This window comes from Cupressus sempervirens, chromosome 4 (assembly GCF_028749045.1).
Source record: "Cupressus sempervirens isolate cs-2001-9-10 chromosome 4, ASM2874904v1, whole genome shotgun sequence".
Taxonomy (NCBI): domain Eukaryota; kingdom Viridiplantae; phylum Streptophyta; class Pinopsida; order Cupressales; family Cupressaceae; genus Cupressus; species Cupressus sempervirens.
The window spans coordinates 885,778,311-885,802,338 of NC_143121.1; the positions used below are offsets into that span (position 1 = coordinate 885,778,311).

Below are 24,028 nucleotides of genomic sequence, written 5' to 3' on the forward strand. Positions count from 1 at the left end.
GCTCTTCATACTTTATAGGTTTGTCCTCACTAAACATATGGACCGGTGTCTCATCCACATGCGCTTCTCCTTTTATTTCACTATACTCCTTCAGAAATTTGTTCCCTTCTTTTCCTTCTTTGACACACCATATGTTACAGCTTGGGAATAGCTCGTAATCCTTCATCTACTAGTGGAGTAGGCTGTTCACCGAGTCTAGGTCATGATCATTCAACCCTCCTTCTAATCTCAATACTCCTTTGTCAAGTTCCATTCTCTTCTTTCCTTCATCATCACCTTCACCTTCACTTTCGGAGTTTGACGACGCTGCCTCTTCACCTACCATCTGTGTGCAGATCAATTATGAATCTTCTGCCTTCGCGTTCCATGGATAGGGTATTTCGTTTCCAGTCATGTTTCACTTTTGCTTGTACCAACCAACCTCGTCCAAGGATAGTGTCATACCCTTTTCTTTTTAGTGGAATGACCACAAAATCTAATAAAAATGGTTGCGTTCTGATGGTTACTGGCTATGCAATCAGGGTCCCCAATGGTTCGATTTCGTGATGATCTACAGTAAGTAATTGAAATGTAAGTGGCCACAACATAGGTTGTCCCAACTTTTTCCATATATTCTCTAGTAACACATTTACATCCAACCCTCCGTCCACAATTGTATCTGTAAGTACTATTCCCAGGATACCCATCTCAACTACTGCCAGATGCCTTCCCATCATGAATGCCAGTAGCATTGGGTCTATTGCAATTGTTCCACTACTGTCCTTTCCTATTTCCTCCATTGCTTTCGGAAGTGGTGTCATATTCAGAATTCCTGTCCGTAACTGAGGCATTGTAAGGTCATTTAATTTTATAGGGACTTCTATTTGCGTTACCTGCCTTATCATGTTTTGTTTAGCTAGGTTCTTCTTCGAGGTATCGACAGTGTTTTTTACTTGCAACTTTCCAGTTTTCAACTATCTTTCCAATTTTGTTCGTTCTTGCTGCAACCTCTCATTTTCTTCCTCTATGTCAAGGTACTTTGCCTTCTTAACTTGATCACGTGTAATGGCTAGTATCTTCTCATCACATGCTTCAATGCTTAAGAAATTTACCCCCTGCTTCGGGCATTTCGAATCTTCCTGGTCTTCCGAACCACACCATCTACATAACACTTGCGGTGTCTCCTTTGTGGTACAATCTCTGGCGAAGTGTCCCCAGAGGTTGCACATACGACACTGTATCATTGGCCGTCCATTCATGTCGTACTGTATCCGACTCCGACCTCCATTGTTATTATTATTACCACCCCTTCCACGCCGGTTGTTATTGTGATATCCTTCTGAGGTTGCATCGTTGTTCATGTTATTTCTGGTGGACACTTCTTGCGTCAGTAACACTTGCTGGTGTCCTTTTGACTTCATATTAAATGGGCATTCTTTTATGGAATGTCCCGCAACTTGGCAGATATCACAGAATTGTTTTTTTGGGTAGGAGTCCTTTGTGTGGCCTTCCTTCTTACAGTTTGTACACCACAATTCCCCGTTCACTGAGTTAGGATTCTTTTTCAAAATTTCAAATTCTTTCATCATCCGTAGCACAACCTTGAGTAATGTTTGAACTTTCTTTCTTGATTCTTCATCACTACTGCTACTTTCGGACAATGAATCGTCTGAATCCGACGATTTGTGATGTTCTTCTTGCTTGTTTTCTGTTCACTCTCCAGATCCATCGCCCGATTATATGTATCTGTGTATGACGGTGGAGGTACAATCTTCATTTTTTTCTTCAGAGCCGTTCATAGCCCCTCAACAAACCATCGTTTCGTCAATCCGTCAGTCGGTTGGCTCTCTATCTTCCCCACCAACTCTTTCAGCCGTCTTGCATAGGCATGGATTGTTTTGTTCTTTCCCTGCTTTGTGCTATATATTTCTGCTACGATTTTGTTATCATCCTGTAGCAGTTGGAACTCTCCTATGAACTCCTTGACATTTTCCCATGTAGTCAATTTTTGAGGGTCGGCATCTGCAAACCAATCAATTGCTACACCCCACAGGGTCACTGGAAACTACCGGACCCAATCATTCTCATCCGTTACACCATTTGCCGTCCATATTGTTTTACATGTCTTGCAGTGTCTAATTGGATCTATCGTTCCATCACCATTAAACTTCGGCAATTTCTTCTTTGGTCCTGCCATTGCTACTTTCTTTTGATTCTGTGGTAGTTACTGTGTACCTGTGCTATTCTGAGTACCCGCGTTGTTCTGAGCAATCGTGTTGCTTCGAACAAGTACCCTACTTCCAACAACCGCATTGCCTGGTGAAAGAAAATCTTCCTCAAGCGAAGTTGTTCGATTCTCTACTTGTATCTGTTCCTTGGGTGTATCGGTAACGAAGAGTTCACTCTACGCTCGTGCTCCTTCGGCACTTCGAGCCGTGCAAGTTGCTTCCCTTCTGTTTGGATGCTCCACCCTTGACATATACAAGTTAAGGAACTTTTCCCTTGTCTCTTCCACCAAATTCAATCGCTATCGAGTTTCTTTTAGCAATTCCTCGACACTCCTCAGTCTGCTAGGTGAATGCACTCCCTCCGTATGTGCTCCTTCACCCCACGGTGTCCGTTGGCAATCTGCTGAAGCTTCTGTCTACTCTTTGCCTGTTGTGCTAAAATTAAAACTTCTTGTGCTGTGCATATTTTATCCTTATCTTTTATCTTATTTCTATCCTTGTTAAGAAAATTTGGCATTAATCTTCATAACCTTTCCTTCATTCTAGGTTCGACTAGCAACAACGCCAAATGTTTACTGTACAGGGTAAAAGGATACCTATCGCATGTTGTATAGCAAGATATAACATAGAATAGATACTTTATTCATATATGCAATATGCTTATCACAATGATTCCCATGATGATCCAAAGTCCCTTTCAGATGGTGTACATATACTTTCCCGAAGGGGTGACTCAACCATCATGCATCCTTTCAGATACTATTCTACCCATCGGCTACCATATAGAATTTACTGACAATAGAGTCAAAACTTGGTTTTGACTTATGTTCAACAACTCTGAAAAGGGTGTCTAGAATGGTGCTTGGTTTTGTTCCATGGTCAAGCTTTTGTGAGAAAAGGTCAAAATACGTGCTGGATAGGGCTAGTAACAAAATTAGGCCTAGTGTGAAGCAATTACCATACACAGTACTGTTGGGTAGGATCTGATGGTGGACACATTTTTGTTTTGATCCAAAAGAACAGGAAAATAAGCAATCTTGTGCCCACACAACAGTAGAAGGGTTGTTGTGTCTAAACCTCAAATGGCAGGGTTAAGTGTGGTTGCAAGCATGCAAGTTGGGACAGTGATTTTGGTAAAGTGTTGTAGGAGGGACTTAAGAGCCTTTGAGTCTGTCCAATTCAACTTGTGTGAACAGTTTCTGATCCTATGTGGGAGTCCCATTGTTGGTTGTGTCAAGAAGCCAATGAAAGAGTTGCGGACCTTGTTGTGAACTTTGAAAACTTGAAGGTTGTATGCCAAAATCTATACAAATTGAGTAGGAGTTCCAGCTTGCTTAGAACCCTCTGCAGCATATTGTGGACTACTTTTCATCATCAATAGATGTAAATATAATTTATTTATTCTTTCTTTCTATGTAAGGTCAATTGGGTAAGAAAGCCATATGAGTCACATGAGATGTGGTATAGTACTGTTGAGGCACTGATTAGTACTTGTTTGGCAACATGCAACCTTAGAGAGTTTCTTCAATTCAAAACATGTTGAAGTGATGATTTTATATTTATGCTAAATTTAAAACTTTAGAATTATATCAACTCTTTTTGGTCTTTCTTGTGACTAATTTCTCAGTTTATGAAAGCTTATATTGCTTGTATGGTGTCTCATCATTACCGATGAATGTTTTAATGTTTCATTATAATCGTCTATTGCATTAGATGTAATTTTCCAAAGATGCTAGCCGTAGATGGTAATTTTAAATCTATTTTTATTATCATACTTATGTTAATACTAACTTTCTCAGATTGACATAGAGTTCTAATGAAACATTTCACAATGGCAGGAGAATTTACAACATCAATTTATGCAGAGGATTGTTGCTTTGTTGACCCAACGATCACATTTAATGGTATTTATTAGTTATGGTTTCAATTTTGTTGCATTCTTATTTCCATGGCTTCATTGCTTGAGGTATTATTTGCATTTATCCTTGAGGGATAGATAATAGCTCTGAAATCGTCATGCCAAGATATATGGCTTCTTATGATTCTACTTCATTGATATCTCAATATGATTTTTGATTTGTTTTCACTAACATTTGACTAGGCTCTTCTGATGTATCATCTGCTTGTATCTAGGGAGAACCATATTAATAATATTCTTAAATAGGATACATCCTTCAAACATATATCTTGTACAAAATTAGGGTTCTTTATATATTTTTAATATTTGGTCTAGTTTTTAATTGAATCTTTGACCCCTACAACTCATTACTAATTGCATTGATCCTTACATCACGTGTAGTTATAATTATCTCTGACAAGATTTACTTAATTTTTACATAATATATACGAATAGTTTTTACACTAGTAAATATTGAAAGTCTTGACTCTTGCAACAGTTAAAATGATAGAGGAAATGATGTAAAAAACATAAATCTTCATTGCTTAGTGTTCTTCTTGGCTCAGACTTGTGGGCCTTGGCAACCATCAACATGAATGTTTCAAACTAAGATAATAGTTATTTTAGTGTGCTTTAATAGTGCAGGGGCATTGTTTCCTCACATTTTTTATTTTAAATTTTTGGTTCTGTTTTACTTTGTTAAGCATGTCTTTGTCTTCACTTTGTGGCTGGTTTATTGTTTCTCTTCCTTGCTGGCAATGATGGGGGTTGAACTGGTCAGGAGGCGGGTGCTGGCAACTATCAAGAGGAACAGACCTGATGAGGCTGGAGAGGGGTTGGGCTTTTTGTGCAAAAAAAAAGACCACTGGAGGGAGAGAAATGATGGGTGGAAAAGCCTTGTTTCCAGAGCAGGGGAAAATTGAAATTAAAGAATGTATAGAATTGGCTTTGACACTTTCTAATGCCTGTCCTTGTTGGCAGTGAATATTCAATAAAATGTTCTGTTGAATGTTGGTTGGCTGTCTTAGTGTTTGAATCCTTAATTCCCCAAAGTACCTATTCATAAATCATTTCTTCATTGCTGTTCGTTGTTCCTGTTATTTGTATTGGAGAGTTAACTTGTATTAGCTGCATTTGGTTTGTCTTCCAGAATCATTTAATAGGATAACAAGAGGTTATTTGATGTAATTATAAGTATTTTGATAGGTAGGTTGGATGAACCAAACACAGGTTCATGCTCTTAGTCTTCTTGGAAGACTTCTAGGGTGTCTTCACCATACCACTTGTCACCTATAGGACCTTTATTGTCTAAGTATCCCATGGTCTCTCTAGCCAACCCAACTACCAAGAAAGATTCATCAATCAAGCCAGAACTTGATGCATTCTCTCTCCAATCATCATAGCCCTTAAACCTTCATAAAGGCTCTTAACCTCCAAATCTTGTACTTAGCCTTGCAGAGGTGTGGAGGTGTTGGTGCCTGCATAGTCTTTCCTCTTTCTTTAGGTTGCACCATTATAGCATATCCTTCACCTCCTTGTTGAAGAGTATTAACAAACTCCTTGCCACTACTTAATAAGACACTAGGGGTCTTTGACTATGTTTCCTCTTCCTCTATTAATGACTGTATTTTTGTAATAACCCCTATCTAGTTATAGCTTAGATAAGCACTAATTCCCTTTACCATTTAGACATTTGTCGTTTAATCAAACACTTGGCAAGCACTCAAATAATTAAAGTCTGGCAAATTTCTAAATAGTCTTTATGATTGAATTGCAATCTATCCTTCATGAACATAACAATGAAATACTGAACTTCTTATCACACTCTAAATTTATCTTGCAAACATGTAGAACAAATCTTTGGCTGAGATAGAATGGTAAATGAAAATTAAGCCACCAATGCCAATTTAGCAAATCAGATGGATTGACAAGATAATCTTCAGCTGTTTATTATTTTACCAAACAAACTCTAGGGAAGATACAATTCACAAAAAATTGGCCCTATTCAGATAGATAAAGAACTCCCAGAAATTTCCAAAATTTTACTTGCCAAAATTGAATTAACAATGTTTGCAAAATCTAAATCCAATTGAACCTGATTGTAATTTGGATGTCTTTGACATAGCTGATATGGAAACACAGAACTCCAAATTGGGAAGTTGCAGGGCTAGGACAATTCACAGCCTCCTTCAGTGCAAAAACAATGCCTAGTCAACGTGAATTTACCACCAGTTCTTAATATATTTGCCAAACAATAATGTGGTACAACATGGAATGTGTATTGCAGACTTGGAGATCAAATCGTGAGCCTTAAATGAAATAGCAGAGAAAAAATGAGTTGACAGCAGGCTCCCAGTCCAAATCACAGCTTTGGTAATGATTTGTAGGGGCTTTTAATGTAGACACCAGATCTGGAAATTACCCATGCAGACCTCTGGAAATGTATAACAGGCCTGTCCAAGATGAAATGCAGCTCTCCAAAAATAAGCCACTGCTTATGTGGAAGCACCAGACTTTGGCAAACCAAATTATGACTCCCAATTTGAATCACAGCTCTCAGAAATTCTCCATTTCCTTCAATAAATCTTAGGGAAAATCCTCTCCTTAGACACAATATGAACAGTAGGAGGAAAATAGACAAATTGTTTGCCTTAGCACAATTTGCAATAGAAATTATTAGAATAACCCATATAGTTCAGCAAGGACACCCAATTTAGAAAACTCAGAAAAAGCCACAAAGGAAACAAAAGCAAATAAATATCCAAGTATGTTTTTCTCAACAAATGGGCTTGTATTTATAACCTCCAGATTCCCTTTTGTTGCCAAAATGTAACTTCACTTAAGAAGCTTCACCACACAACATTAATTAAAAGCTTCTCCTAGATTCTTTCACTTGACTTGGCCTAACTAATTAATAAATGACTCTTTCCAAAGATAACTCAACCTTCAACTTAAGTGAAATTATAAAGTTAAATTATAACTTTATAATAAGCCATTTTATTATTTAATAATAATTTGGCCACTAAAAATACAATAACTCCCAAAATACACATCATTTAAATATGCTGTCCGAAATAAGAGTCATACTAATTATTTCTCCATGTGACCAAATACCCTTTCCAAAAATAGAAAGGGTCCATCTCGATCAACACCAACTTACCACAAATAGTAAGTACACACACTAAGACCAAATGAAGTCCAATCTGAGCCAAACAAAGACCAACCTGTAGCTTACTGAATTGTGGAGAAGATAAGACCCTCCCAAGCCAAGCCACTGCCTCAGAAAATCCTCTATCCACAATAATTAGCCTACGAAGATCACAATAATAGGCTAATCCCTAAAACTCTGATATTGACAAAAATGGGGACATTAAAATTTTGAAGGTCCTTGATCCTCGAAAGAAATGGTGTTCTCCTTCCCATTGTAGATGGCTTCTCTGTCATATTGCCATGGTTTGCCCAATAGGAGATGACATGTATCCAAAGGCAACACATCGCAAATCAACTTGTCTTTATATCCTCTAATGGAGAACTCTACCCATGTCTGTTCATTCACAAGTGCACTTTGCCCCTTATTCAACCTTGTCACCTTGTATGGATTAATATGGGGTATCTTCTCCAACTTAAGCTTCTTTACTACTTCCTCTGAGATTATGTTATCTGTGGAACTTGAATCCACAGTAACCTTACATACCTTACCAAGTATCTTACATCTTATCCTGAAGAAGGCTCTCCTCTGCTTTGGCTCCTCTTTGATTGGTTGCTTAATTATAACTCTTCTAAACATTAAGTTCTCTCCCATCTCTGATTCAATATGGCTAATCTTTGGTGACTTGACACTTGATGTGTCCTCTTGAACATATGCTACTCCCTTCTTAGTGTTTGAAGAAGGTGCCTTCTCAGTGCACCTATAGGTAGGGTGTCCCATCTGTCCACAGCTATAGCACTTCATGCTAGCAAAGTATGAGTTGCTTCTGCCTGCACCTCTTCCTCTTGTGATATTGCTATCAGAATTTAACTGTCATTTTTGAGTCAAACTCATTGACCCATGTTTCGTGAGTAGTGATTCAACATGAATCCATCTCTCATGAGGATAAATGGAACACTTGGCACTCATTGGATCTAGGTGATGCGCATTGGGACTTCCCGGGAGGTCACCCATCTTAGTACTACTCCAGCCTGAGTGCACTTAACTACGGAGTTTCCTCCATGGTTAAACCTTCACCAAGTGTTGTGCCTTATGAACCATTCATTAGAAAATTCCGTAAGCTCATCAATTGATAAGTAGGAGATAATTTCCATAGCAAGTCAATTTGTGATATTGCTATCAGTAAATGGAACACTTGGCACTCATTGGATCTAGGTAATGCTCACAAGGGTGAAGCACCGAGACTTCTTGAGAGGTCACCCATCCTAGTACTACTCTAGCCTGAGCGTGCTTAAGTACGGAGTTTCCTCCATGGTTAAATCCAAAGCTTGCAACCCCATTTGCAAAACCTTCACCAAGTGTTGTGCCTTATGAACCGTTATTTAGAAAGCCCCTTAAGCTCATCAATTGATAAGTAGGAGATAATTTTCACAGCAAGTCAAATTGTGATATTGCTATTAGTAAATGAGTTTGACTCATGAAACATGGGTCAATGAGTTTGACTCAATAATTCTCATGAGAGATGGATTCATGTTGAATCACTGCTCATGAAACATGGGCCAATGAGTTTGACTCAAAAATTCTCATGAGAGATGGATTCATGTTGAATCACTACTCATGAAACTTGGGTCAATGAGTTTGACTCAAAAATCACACAGTTAAATCCTGATAGCAATATCACAATTTGACTTGCTGTGGAAATTATCCCCTACTTATCAATTGATGAGCTTAAGGGGCTTTCTAATGAATGGTTCATAAGGCACAACACTTGGTGAAGGTTTTGCAAATGGGGTTGCAAGCTTTGGGTTTAACCATGGAGGAAATTTCGTAGTTAAGCACGCTCAGGCTGGAGTAGTACTGGGATGGGTGACCTCGCAAGAAATCCCGGTGCTTCACCCCTATGAGCATCACCTAGATCCAATGAGTGCCAAGTGCTCCATTTATTCTCATGAGAGATGGATTCATGTTGAATCACTACTCATGAAACATGGGTCAATGAGTTTGACTCAAAAATCACACAGTTAAACCTTGATAGCAATATCATAATTTGACTTGCTGTGGAAATTATCTCCTACTTATCAACCTCTTCCTCCGTTAGACCCCCCTTGAGTTCCTCTACCTCTTCCATGGCCTCCTCTAGAAGTAGTTTCATTCTCATGCTCTGCAGATTTAGACTCTCCTTGACTTCTTGATTTAGTTCCTCTACCTTGGTATCCACCTCTATGACCTCTTTGGTCTATTCCTCTTCCTCTTCCCTTGGAAGTTTGATCATGTTTCCTTCTATTCTTGTCTTCAATCTTGATAGCCAATTGATAGCATTAATATACTGTTTTGGGATTGAGAAGAGTCATCTCTTCTTGTATACTCCATTTCAACCCATTCAGGGATCTAGCCACCTAAAGACTTTTATCTGCAGCTACATTTAACCTCATGCAAAGCTTTTGGAATTTCTCAGTATAGAAATTCACATCAAGATCCCTCTGCCTAAGACTTTGTCTCTTCTGATGCAATTGGATTTCATAATCCTCTGGCATGTATGCCTATCTCACTTTCTGAACCATTCCCTTCCAAGTGGAAATTGGTTTCTTACCTTGTCTCTCTCTGCCTGGATGAACTTCCACCTTGTCAATGTAGAGCCTCTCAGCATTGAATTTTCTACCCTCACCTGTTGTGCCTCTGTGATTCCATCACGCTCAAAATGGTTTTCCATTCCTTCTATCCAGTCCACGACTAGATCTGCCTCCATCTTCCCATTGAATAGTGGTATTCCCTCCAGTGCCTTTCCACTCATGGATTTCAATGCCTTTAAGAATGGTTCCTTTGTAAGGATAGGATCAGGTGTAGGTTCTTAATCCTCTATAGCCACCTCTTTCTTCTTTCCTTCAACCCTTGCCCGTGACTTCTTGAGTAGTTTCTTCTACTTGATCCAACTTTTCTTCTAGTTGGGCTAATCTATTTTTGAGCAATCTGTTTTCTTCCTCTTGCTTAGTAACCTTCTTTGCTAACTCTGCATGTCACCATTGTAGGTTCTCCCATTGATTCCGCAGTCTAAAACATTTATCTACAAGCCTAATCTTTTGAGGCTCTGATACCAATTTGATAGGGAGGTTCAATGATCCAATCACAGGTTCATGCTCTTAGTCTTCTTGGAAGACTTCTAGGGTGTCTTCACCACACCACTTGTCACCTATAGGACCTTTATTGTCTAAGGATCCCTTGGTTTCTCTAGCCAACCCAACTACCAAGAAAGATTCATCAATCAAGCCAAAACATGATGCATTCTTGCTCCAATCACCATAGCCTTTAAATCTTCATAAAGGCTCTTAACCTCCAAATCTTGTACTTAGCCTTGTAGAGGTGTGGAGGTGTTCCCCAAACATTTCAAATCAACCAACTAGGGGTGTTAGGAGTCTCACTTGTTTCAACTTCTCATCTGATTTCATCAATTCTTCACAATAGGCTTACAAGGCTACTAGCCCTAATTAGGTCTCCTACTCTGAGAAAATAGGGATTTTCTCCTAATCCTTCCAAAGAAACCCTATAAATTTTCTTAGGATTCTTGGATCATAAGACAACCCCTCAAGGATTATGGGGTCTTGGGGTCACCACCTTCCATATAGTGCCCTAACTCAATTTGAGTGAATTTAAGGGTTTTTAGGCTCTAATTGGCTGCTCTGCAAGTTGGAAAGTGTAAGGCTATGAAATGGATTGGTATGACCACACCTTCTTCACCATACATTGGCAAGATTCCTATCTTCAATCTTCAAAAGGAATTATTTCCCTAGCTATCCACCTTTGCAAGTTATGTTGTTTGCACTTTGGTCTTCCCTAGCCAAACTCACCATAGGCTCGTCTAGGGCAAGACTTAAAAAATAGCTTCCCTGCATTTGAGGGCCCAAGCTCATCTACAATGAATATACATGGAGTCTACTCACTATTCCCAAAAGGTTGTTCAGAATGGATGGTGGGAAAGTGAATTAGAACCCCATCTTTGCCAACAACCTGGATAGGACAAAACTGACAATAGTGCAAAAACAAGAATGCTTACAAAAAGAAAGAAAATGTGCACAAAATGTCTATCTAATGCCACACAGAGTTAGGAAAACATCTAAACTACTCACACTAGGTATTACAGTATCAACTTTAATCCTCTAACTAATCACTGTCATGAAAAGAACTCAAAATATGCCAAAAACCACTTCAAAAACTCCAATGTTTAGAACTTCTCTCCATACAATGGGTGTCCAACCCTTCTTCTTGGTCAGGACATGCCTTATGCAGGGTGGTTGGGTAGTTATTCCCCCTTAGGGCTCCTTGTGATCGATTTGCAACATTTTGACAATGTTGTTCGAGCAACTTTTTAAAGTTGCAAAGTTGCACAATGCAACTTTTACATCTTTTTGGTAAATTTTGCACAACTTAGTCAAATGAGTTCCAATACTCCCCAAACTTGACCAAAGACCTTAACTATGGTAAAAACATTATCCTAACCCATCCTAGACCCTACTGACCTCATGTTGATGTCATTATCAGTTTTGTGCAAATTAGGGGCTTTTACATTTTTCTAATCCCTAATTGCGCATTCAAGTGTTGTAAGACTTCAATTCAAACCCTATTGTACTCCTACCATGGTCCACATGACCTTGTATAAAACACTTCCAAAATACCCTAAAGGCACACAGACAAAGCAAAAACTTGGATTGATCAAGCAATCCTTGGGTAGTGGATTGGGGAAAAGTGAAGAGAGAACCCATGTGACAGTTACCCCACATGCACATGATCTGCAAAATAATTAGTTTTAGGTCTTCCTGAACCGTGGCAGCTTCCTTCAATTCACAATTGTTGTTTATCAGCAGTTTTTGGAACCTTTTGAACCCCTCCTTCAATCCCAATGCTGTTGCCTATTGAGAGCATGACTGCCTAACATCTATTGGGTTCTCAATGGTTCTTTGTTGCGAGCAATAGTCCATAAGGATCAGACACACATATTCTAGGGCCATACAAACCTATTGCATAAATGTCTCATATCCAAAACAAAGCTGTACTTGAGAAAGATGAGAAATTAAGTTCTGAGTCATTTGTTCTCCTTGTTTCGTCCTTTATTTGTGTCAATTAGCTATTTATTAGTATGCACATGCAAGATCATGTGTATAATTCTAGTTCACCTTGAGAGAATTCGTATTTTGTGGCATATGTCCGATGGCAGCAATCAGCTGCTGTTGTAATTGCATAAACTATTGCATTATCTGCTCCTTTCCACATGGATGATCGTTTAAAATCTTCTCCACATTTACATCATCATATCTTCTCTTTGTCCTATGTGAACAACTCTCATAAACACTCATTTTTCAACTTTTGTTACTTTTGGGAGAGGTGCTTCGCTGCTAACACTACAAGAAAAGTATTGCTGTGAGGTTTTCACAACATCGTCCAGGGACCCCCTTTTTCGGGTAAGCCTTGACAATTTAAGTGGTGTTGGAAATTTTTTTGTGTTGCCTTAGAAGAATGTGGGGTTGGCCAGAGGTTTTGAATTGATAATTTCACACCTTGGATGCCTTCGGGCCAGGAGGGGTTTGATTTGGTTTATTTTTCACCCGGTGCAAAACTTGATTTTTTTGGAACATGTATTTTGTCCTTATGCCAAACAAAAGTTAATGACAACATTTTTTCAATGGTTAAAACAATATCTAGTAGGATAAATTTGCAAATTTTGGACTTAGATGGATTTTTTTTGAAAATTTGAAATAATTGTATAAGCTTGAGCATTTTCGCTATAAATTTGTTAGATTTAGTTGTTTTGGAAAATCTTGAGTTTTTTTGGTGAAAATGAAATTTTTGATAGTGAAATTGAAATTGGAGTTTGAATATTGGCTGCTAGGAAAAGGATTTATTTTGTTAAAAAATTGAAATTGCATTGCAAGATTGAAATTGAACTAAATTGCAAAATTGCATTAATTTGGTTGAAATTTTGCTTAGGGGATTTTAGAAATGTTAAAGGAAATTGGTAATTTGGAATTGAAAATCGATTTTGGTTTGTTAAATTTGATTTTAATGATATTTTAATTACCAAAGCATTGTTAAATAAAAATTTTGACATCTCCTAGGCTTACCTTGTTTCTATTTTGCAAATTCGGATCAAACTGGTAATTAAATGGACCAATTTCACTATAGGGCTAAGTAATTTTAATGTTGCATTTAAATCTGGGCCATTAATTAAGGGACTTAACTTGATTTTGTTTTCCCTCCAGGTAGGTCGGTTCACTTGGAGAGGCAAAAGTTTGGTATAAGAGGGGCTTCCCCCCCTCTTATTTGCTCATTCATTCTTTCCACCTATTGCAAGTTGGAGTGATTTTCTTCTAAGGGAGTGAATTTCTGACCTAAGGCGATTTTTGGGGTTTGATTTTCCATTGCTTGGCAGCAATTTTTTCTCCCTGGTTGGGCAATTTCTACCCTAGGGCGATTTGAAGGAGCAGTTTTGATTTTTGCAAGGTGATTTTTGGAGTCTGATTTTTTCCCTCCTTGGCAGCGGTTTCTTCTTCCAGCTATGCTATTTTATTTAGTGAAGAGGCAAAGCGATTTAAGGTCTGAATTTTGACAATTTTGGGTGAATTTGGGGAACCAAAATTATGATTTAGAGCAGATTTTTCTGCCTTAGGGCAGCGATTCCATTCAATTTGTTTGATTTTGGCAAGAAAATCAAAATTCAGTGGCATGAGTAGATTTTGCAAGCAATTCATTTGCTAGGGCATCATATTTTGGAGGAGGATTGAAATTTCTAAGATGTGATCTGAATATGAAGAGACTTGGTTATTGGTAAAGGCAGATTTAAGGTAAAATTCTCATTCATTTTTAGAAGTGAAGACTGGTTTTAAAGGCGGATTCTATTCCTTGTTCTTGCTTGGTTTGTTTCCTTTATCTAGTTGCACTTTTCATCCACCGCTTCATCATTTCCATTGATAGGCTAAAGTTGGTAGATATAAGTGTAGATTCTATGATAGGACACTTGGAGAGGCAGAAATAAGCTAGACCACCCTAGGATTGAAGTTTGGAGATTGATAAGTGTAGTCCATCCTAAGGTAACAAAGAGGCAGAAATAAGTGGTAGTCTCACTCCTAGAATTGAAGTTTGAAGATTGATAAGAGTAGAGATAGGAGTTGGAGAGACAAAAATAAGCTAGACTCCATTGATATATAGAAAGTTGGAGATTGATAAGTGTAGTCCATATCATTTAGAATGAAGGGGTAGAAATAAGTCTTTAGGATGGTAGTTGTTAGCGCAAGCAAAAACCCAAAGGGAATGAATACCAAAAAGGACAAGGAAGGCATGATGCCTAAGACCATCTTCTTCTCGAAAGTGAGGCAAATAAGTGATACCAATATCGGCATGATGAACATGGTACAGTTGAAGGATAGATTGAAGAAGGACAATCCCCCATTGCAAAGAAGATCTACAAGAGCGAAATTGTACACGCAGTAGATTTCCCTCTTACCTTGCCTTGTCCGGAATTGGTAATGGAACGTGCATCCCAATTTGATATTGTTACCAAGTCCATCATTTTTGGTGAGGGGAAGAGAGTGTTGGCTAACATTAGCAGACAAGTGGTCGAAGAAGTATTCAATATTCCCCAAAATAGAGGCATGACGGTGGTAACAATGGATCAAACAACCAAGTACTTTCAGGGTAATTAGGAGGCCTACTTCATTCATGTAAAGTAGAATTGGTTACACGAAGGCAAGAAGGGAGTCACCAAGTCATCAAAGCTCACCAAGTTAGATTTCAAGTGGGAGTATGGTGACCTTATTGTGCTTCTCAGCCAGATCATGGGTGTGGCTCAAGGTACACAATTCGAGAACTAGATGTATTACTTTATTAATGAAATTGAAAATGGAAAGAGGAGATTTGATTGGGCTAGGATTATAAGTGAAAATTTAGAGTTGCAACTTAGGACAGTGCAAAATCAAAGGTAATTCTACATGGGCTCCTATCTTTTCTATCTGATTGCAAGTCTATATAAAAATCTTGGGCTTAAGGCCTTAGGAGTGATTGGCAATGGGCTAGGGCAATTTTTGGTACATGAGTGCTATCCATAGCTTCATTTGCACAACACCAAAGATTATAAGATGTTTTATGATGGCTTTGCCATGAAGACGGTTAGGATATTACAAGGGACACCTACTAGAAGGCTCTCAACGGAAGCAGAAGTAAAAGTTAAGAAGTATGGGAGTTGGTTCATCCAATTTTCGCAATTCACATATATCAGAGTAGTAGGGAGTATAGTTTGTCCCAAGAGACTTCCAAAGTACCCACCCGACAAGATAGTTTTGAAGTTGGCTAGGCAACTTAAGCATTATGACAAGATGATGAAACTTAAGGATGAGACAGGGATTACCTTCTCATTTGGAATAGGCAATGATACTTGCCCCAATCCTATCGCCTTTGCAGCTTCAGAGAAAGAGTTAGAGCAATATCATTTATAGGATGGTATAGAGAAAGACAATGATTCGATCCTAATGGCCTTTTCAAGGCATCTCATGAAAACACATTCAAACATATTCCTACTATAGAAGATTTTTGGGCCAATGCACAGGATGACTTTCATGTGAGGAAGCTAGCTTTCTTAAGATTGTTAATGGGCATGATGAGAGAAATCAGGTGGAGAGGCCTTGATATTCCCGATCAACTAGAAGAGGATGAAGATGTGTTGAGAGAAGATTATGATACAGTGGATGGAACTGAATTGGGTCCAGTGGATTGGGATGATCATCAAGATCCTTCCTTAGAGGCAGTTACAAGGACAGTTGATCTACACACTGAGTCATGGTACAATGAGAAGTTAAGGCAATTACAAAATCGAAGGGTACGCCTTACTTATGAGAGGATGAAACCAGAGGAAGAAGGTCCAGTGGAGCCAATCGGATAGAAAGGTGAAGGTAGTAGCCAACAACCAAGAGTAGTTAAGGGCAACAAGAGAAATTTGGAGGTTAAGAAAAGTAAAGAACATCAGGAACCTCTAGGAAAGATACGGAATGCAACACTGTCAAGGGAGAGCATAATTGAGGCTAGAAGCCAAGGGGATAATACAAGTGCACAAGGGGTCGCCATAGAGGTGAGCTCTGATTCGGAATCAAGCGGATACAGTGACAGTACTGAGTAATCTACCCTCTTGAAGAACCAACATGGAGATGATATGATAGTCACTAGTGAAGAAGAGGATAGGCTAATTGGTATTGAAGAAATAAGCCAAGCACTTGAGGCTGTTGGTGATGCTTTGCTAGTCGAACCGAATCTAGATTTGGGGAGATGCACTGCCTCACTATGGTTAAGGAAAATGCTTATGCCAAGAGGCGAGGTGATGACTGTCCGAACAGTTGAAGATATTCAAGGGTTAGTGGAAAAGGAAGAGAGTGAGGAACATAAACAAATTGCAAAAACAGTGGCAAAAGTAACCAAGAGAGATGATGAGGGTCATCACAAAGTTCAGATTGCTATACCAAAGGTTAGCAAGGCAGTGGATGAGATTGTAGCCCAGGAGTATGAGATAGTAGAGCATAACTTGGGAAGAGTCACGAATGAGATGGAGTGTGAGGAGATTTCGAGGAAGGCATGGTTTCAATTAGAGAAAGGTTGAGGAATGCAAATGAGAGGATTACAAAGTTGGAGGCCGAAAACAAGTATTAGAGAGATTGCTAGCCTATCCAACAGTTGCATCAGGCAGCCTTTCCGCAAGACAATAGGAGCAACATAGAAGAGATATCGGCTCAATTGTGCAAAATCAAAGATTTGATTGATGATATAATTCAAGATGGGTGAAATTTCATGACTTCCGTTATCTCGACATTTAGGTCATTGGTGGCTACGAGGGACAAATTCAGAACATTTGAAGGGGAATGGAAGGATTTCCTTCTAATCAAGGACTTTCCAAGCTATAGGCATTTATCGAGCTATCGGAGAGATATTTGGAGAGAACCAAGTTGGTAGATGGAGGAGGAATGAGTACAATGGAGTCTTGGTTTCTTTCCTTGACTATCAGATTGAGAATACTTGATGAGATACAGAATGAGATTGCACAACACAACCTAGGCATTGACACTTCCATTTCAACCGTGATGAGAGATGTTGGGGTTGCACTTGATTTTTAATATATCAAAGAGGAGAATGTCAATGAGACAGAGTTTGGATGAGTTGGGGAAGTTTTCCATCAAAAAAAAGCATTTGGTCACCCTTGCCTCCCTCATTTCCTTTATCGGATATGCGGAAGAATATGAGAAGGATCATGAGAAGACACTGCAAGCAACAAACAACATGATGAATTCAATTGAGCTCAAGATAAAGTGCACGCCTTGCCCTCCCATGAAGGAAGTCAACGATAGGCTAGCCAAGCTCATTGCCTTGGCTAAAAGGATGAAAGAAAAGTGAGGAATTATATTAGAAGATCATTTGATGTAAGCCCAAGTGGAAAATTCTCCTTTCTTTTGGGTAGGATAGGTGTCTGATTTTGATTGGCTGCCATTTTAGTGCCTTCTCATTGGTTGCCACTTTTCTTTTTTCATTGGTCCATTGATGAGGTGGCATCTTCTCATTGGCTAGTGGGGTGGCAACCCTAATTAGGGTTTTTGGGATTTGATCTGGATCATTGATTTTGCCTCTTAATCTCTACCATTGGTTGTAATTTTGGCCCCTATATAAGGTCATTTGCTTTCATTTGTAAAGGGTTGAAGAAAATTGTTGCTTAGATACTACCAAAATTGCTTCTTTATCATTGTTGTGACTTGCATGGTGATTAAGAGCACTTGGTGTTATTGCATGGTTTCTACTTCCAATAGTTAAAGTGTTGAGGAAAATTGTTGCTTAAGATAATACCAAAATTGCTTCTCTTATCATTGTTGTGACTTTAAGATATATTTTTCAAAACGTGCAATACAACATTAAATTATAACATTATTGTTTTTAAATATGCAGCTGAGCTTGGAGAGTCCACTTTTTCGGTACTTAAATGGTTATATTTGTTGATTAATAGGTTTGATTAAGCCCTAAGATATACCAAATTGAAGGAAACAAAAAGACTAAAACCAACTAAACAAGCACTAAAAAATGTGAAAAAGGACATTGAAGGCCTCAAAAATCAATGTATAGGCTAACAAACTAAAAAATGAAGACTTGACAATTGCCTTTAGTAAAAAGATTCATTATATGAGTTGGGAATGATCGTTTGATCAATCTTGGCTAGTTAAATAATGAACTATCTCAGAGAGATGCAAAACTTAGTTAGCTTTGTATTATTACCTCCATTTTGTGGTGACAAAATGCAGGAGTCCAGGACAACACCCTACAATGTCTGCAATTGGGGTTTAGACATTCATCGAGTGAGGTGACTAGAATCTAAAGTTGTTTATATCTGAACATACTCCCTTATTTGGTTCAGATGGCTGCAACGAGCTTCACATCTTCCATCATGGACAACATGTGAATGATTTAAACTCCTACCATTATCCTTCTTATTTACTGCGATTGTTGAATAAGCAATACTCAAAAGGGATTGATTACATTGACTTGTGATGTAGAGAACCTCTTTTCCCGATGTATCAGCTATTCCACCTATGACGTAAAGGGCTCGGCATGATTATTTCAATATATATTGCCCAACCTTTGGCTCCTTTCCCACGTCAATATTAATTCCTAACATCACCTAGCTTCAAAGTTATCACCCAACCTATATTATTTTTAATGCCTCAAGTAGGAAATCAATTCAACATTGGAAATATTTTACCCAAGCAGATGCATTGCAAGTATTTCTAGTGGCTAGCATAAAGAGTTAATGCCCAATGGATAACTATATCCAATCACTCAATGTCATAGTTATGGGACTCGGACTCACCTCTGACTCGGAAAGTCAAAATTCGACTTGGACTCAGACTCGGCGACTGGACTTGGCAAGGACTCGAAAAATTGAAAAACTCATGAAATTCAAAGATTTTTAAGGATTTTAAGATTGTTTCATGCATTTTTTAGTGAATTCACATCAAATACATAGTAATTGAGATAAATAGAGGCTACTTAATACACATACACAATTTTGCATAGATCACATAAGTATAAAAGCGAATTTCTAAAGGAAAAAAACTGAATAGCACAATATAAAGTTATAAACTATAAAGTAATAAAGATAGTGTCACTCCAGTGTCAAAGACTCAAATGTCTACAATATTCATGAATTACAAAATCCATGGTATCAAATTCAAAAGTTCATAACATATATCAAGATAACAACTAGAAGAGTAAGGCTCATAGTAGTCTATGTTCTCCTACGAGTGCGCCTAAGATAAGTCATGGAAGACTCTAGAGCAATCCTCTCTCTCTATTTCTGAGGCTGAGCCTGAACCTCATCCTCATCCTCATCCACACCCGCATAATCCTTGTCATCAGATTGGGATCCATCACTCCTAGCTTCAGGGTCCTGCACTCTGTCTCCTCGTGCTCTAGCCTCCTCAACTGCCATTGCTACTACCTCAGCCTCTCGATTCACCTGATCTACCCACTCCACATCTTCATCACTAAAGACAAGATCAGCCATCTCTGTGTTCCACTTTGCATGAGAATTAACATTCTCTAATACAATCAGTGATGTATCGGTGCCAAGGATCTATTTATGGTGGAGGCGAAGGTTGTAGTGAACAAAGACAGATCATTTAATTTTTTCACTGCCAACCCATTGCGCTTCTTTGAGTGTATGTGCTCAAATTGGCTCCAATTACGTTCGCATCCTGATGCACTAGATGATTGGCTTAAGATGCGAATCGCAATCCTTTGTAAATTTGGCACCTTTGTGCCAAACATCTCCCACCATGCATCTAAAATAATTTTATTTTGAATCATATCAATAACTTCGAATTTATCAAATTAAAATGGTAATACCATAATAGAATTACTATTAGAAATTAGGATGTAGAATCAAAGATTTTTAGTATTTACTAGGCATCAATTTTGTCCTACTTTTCTTGCACAAATCTCATGCAAATAAGTCCCCTTGAGTTTTCTTAAACAACTCAATCTCACAGACTATATCTGTTCCAACTACTAAATCAGGTGACATTCTCTCTATAACATTGTAGAGGCTGCTCCACACCTCATCATCAGTCTTGAAATGTGGGTTGAATTGGTATGCTAGATTGAGAAAGTAGGCTGCTGCATGTATAGGCCTGTGAAGTAGATTGTGCCAATGTCTATCAATGACATCTCATATAGGCCTGTACCTATCTTGACTCTCTGCAAAAAAAGAGCGAATAGCCTCTTTCACCCTATCCATGCCCTCATAAATGTAGCCCATTGAGGGCTTCTCTCCATCAGCAGTTCGTAGGAGAACAACAAGCGGCTTTACAAACTGCAATCATTATGAAAGTTGGAAAAGAAATAATCAACTTTAAGTTTTTCTTTAAAAAATGAAAAATAATTTATAACATAATTTCATAAACAAAATAAAGTTGAAATGAGGACAAAAAAGAAAATTACTATCACAATATCAGCAATCAGTGTCTAAAAAGAAGCCTCATCAAAAACATAATCAGTTGCAGCAATCCCCACAGTGGTCTTTGCATATGATGATGCAATCCACTCCTCACTAACAAACATGCGTTTCAAAGCTCCGTTTGAATCAAGTAAAGATTTCAATGCGAAAAAATTAGTTGCAAATTTAGTGACCCCTAGACAAGACAACTCTTTTTTCCCATTGTGTTTCCTCATGAGGTTGAGGACTCATGTATGATTATCTATGAATTTGCATACACTCCTTCCTCGCTCTATAATTGTTTTTATCCAAGGGATTTTACCAAAATTCTCTAACATGAGGTCAATGCAATGAGCAGCACAAGGGGTCCAAAATAAGTGAGGGTGTCTCTCCATAAGAAGTTTTCCTGCAACAACATAATTTGCTGCATTATTTGTAACTATTTGCACCACATTCTCCTCACCCACGTCCTTTATCACTTCATCCATTATTCCACAAAGATATTCAACATTTTTTGTTTTTCCTGAGGCATCAATTGATTTCAAAAAAATTGTGGCACCTGAAGAAAAAGAAACAAATTAGTTTAATGATTAATGATGAATCATAATTTATAAATTCATAATTTATAAACTTAATCACTTAAGTACAAGTTCTACTTCTAAATTTTTAATGTCTAAGAACCTAAGTACAATTACGGTTTACCTGATGAGGAGACACGAATGTTGAGGAGTGTTCTACTCCTTCTATTAGTCCAACCATTAGTCATGATGTTGCAACCCTTCCTCTTCTACACCTCACGCTGCTCCATGATTTCAACTTCTACATCAGCCACCCTTTGGTTCAAAATAGGGCCTAGCTCTTCAGCACTAGGGGCTTTGAACCCCAGACCACAAATAGCAATAGCATCGATTCCAATTTGCCAATAAGGGGACCTACAACAAATAGAATAAAATTTAAAGTTATTATTATAAATAAATTTGAAAACAAAATCCAAATTAAAATAAACAAAATAAGCATATTATTGTCTCCTGAAAGTTGAAAGTTGAAACTTTGAAAACAAGAGAAGATATAAATTTAAATTTAAATAAATAAGTACCTTGCTGTATTGAATGAAATGTTGTTGCAGATAAAGAAGTCTCCAAGTGCTAATTTTGCATAATCATGTTTATCCTTGTTCCAACCCATGCCCTCAAGCAATGGTTGTGCACCTAGAGCCGTGCATGGAGCAAACATGGAATCAAGTGTCAATCTTTGCTTATGAATGCGAGGCCCAATGGTCACACTCGTAGAAACAGTGGCATCCGTAGGTGGAGTAGCGGATAATGGAGAGTGAAAACTAGAAGATCCCTGTTGGGCTCCAATTAGTTGTGCCATTTCTTCATGTTGCTTCTTTTTCAATTCTCTTTTCTCCATTTTTTCCTCTAGAAGAGTTTGCATGTCTCACATAACATCTTGGGATACATCTTTGCATTTTTTAGCATCACGTCTAGGTATATGTGTTAGGTGATACTTCAATATATTTATTCTTCCCCCATTATATAGTACACCACAATGCCAACATGTAACAACTCTTTTTTTGTGCCCCGGGATGGCATGTTTCCAAGCCCTATCCCTTGCTATTGCACTTGGGTCTGCATTAGAGTTAAATGGAGGCCTAGTTCTAGTTCCCTCACCCTGAGACATTATGTCAAAATTCAATGTGTTTGTTGCTAGCTTACTGCATATGAATGTAAACAAAATGAGAAGTAAAAAATAGTAGATAGTAGTAGACTAGTAGTAGAGAGTAGAGACCAAACAAATTTAAACAAAATGAGAAGTAAAAATACTAAAAAATACAAATGTAAAAGTTTAAAACATAGTACAAAACAACACAAAGAAATGCAACTTGTAGCTTACCTCTTCAAATTTGCACAAACAATGGAAATGCAAATTTGTAGAAACCTCCTCCAAATGCTCTCTTAAGCTCCTCTTAATGCTTTAATGCAAGCTACAAAGATGCACAAACCATTAGCAATCAATACGGGAGAGGCAACCGGTTTGCTGATTTCTCTTTCAAAACCCCAATATTCTTCTCTAACTCTTTTCTCTCTCTTGTGAGTACAAGCAAATGGTGGAATGACCTTTTTAGGTCAATAACATGTTATAAGGACCAAAAAAGTCCACATTAAACAAAGTGTTTTTTTATTTTTTTACCTTTTTCCTACTTGGCTGCCGACGAGAGTCCATGCCTCAGGATTCAGAGAGTCTAAAAGGACTTTGCTAGGACTCGGCTGAGTCTGAGTCCAGAGGCAGATTGCCTCGGAAACCATGACTTTGCCTCAGACTCGCAGAGTCTTGATGTGACTCGGCGAGTCCCATTACACTGCTCAATGCTATTGAAATTCTAAAACCTCCAGAATGAAATATTTGTCTAAATGTTCAACTGATGTTTGACTCAATGAAATAATAAAATGTCAAATAAATAGGATGGCTTCAATATGAAATATAAACCTTGGCAGCCGAATTAGACCTTGGAAAGTTGCTTGCATATATTTCATAAAACGTATAATATCTAACTGACCATCTTTATTCTATCAGTTGCCCAACTACATTGTAACATTATTGTTTCTACCTTATGAATGCCTTACTTCAATAAAATATCCAATCCTTAATTTATTTGATCTTCAGAAGTGCAATTGCTCATTCCATAAAAAAGCCATCATTTAAATATTAATTTGCCCAACACCATAGTTTTTATAATCAGTAAAATCTGTGATTGAGGGCCACTACCATTAAATAAAATAATAAAAACCTGCTTCATACTCAGGAATGGGGAGCTCAAAAAGAAATGCCAAACTGACATGGGGATCCTATGAGGAGCTTTGAAATGAAAGAAGGCCAATTTGAGAGACAATACAGAAACAAATGAAACAGGTACTTGCAAAAAACAAACTCATTTAGCCCTTTTAGCTAACTACTTACTCATGTTCTTGTGAAGAGGGCATCCATGGTGCACTATGTGCCATCATCAACAACATCTCTGCCTTCAGAACAAAGCTTCTCCACTTCTGATTTACATCCCTCCCTTTTAGGCAAGTTTAGTTTGGAAGCAGCAGTGGCAGTTTGGGTTATCAAGCAATTTACTGGCAAAACCACATCATCAAGATCCAAAATATCAGAATAATACACATCTAGATCATCAATGAAGCAAAAAGAACCTTCAAATTCAGAATTATTTTGAGCCACCTCAAAAGGTTGGGCAAGATAAGGAGTGTCTTCAATCACTCCAGGAGGAG

At 38.1% G+C, this 24,028-nt stretch overlaps 1 protein-coding gene across 2 annotated transcripts in view; it reads left to right on the forward strand.

Moving 5' to 3' along the window:
* Positions 1 to 24,028, forward strand: part of LOC149564228 (uncharacterized) — a 200,373-nt gene that overhangs the window by 112,882 nt on the left and 63,463 nt on the right. For both annotated transcript variants that reach the window (XM_089827299.1, XM_089827300.1), the window contains exon 4: positions 4,046 to 4,111. In XM_089827299.1, the coding sequence (XP_089683425.1) occupies positions 4,046 to 4,111 (66 nt within the window). The remainder of the gene's footprint in view (positions 1 to 4,045; positions 4,112 to 24,028) is intronic.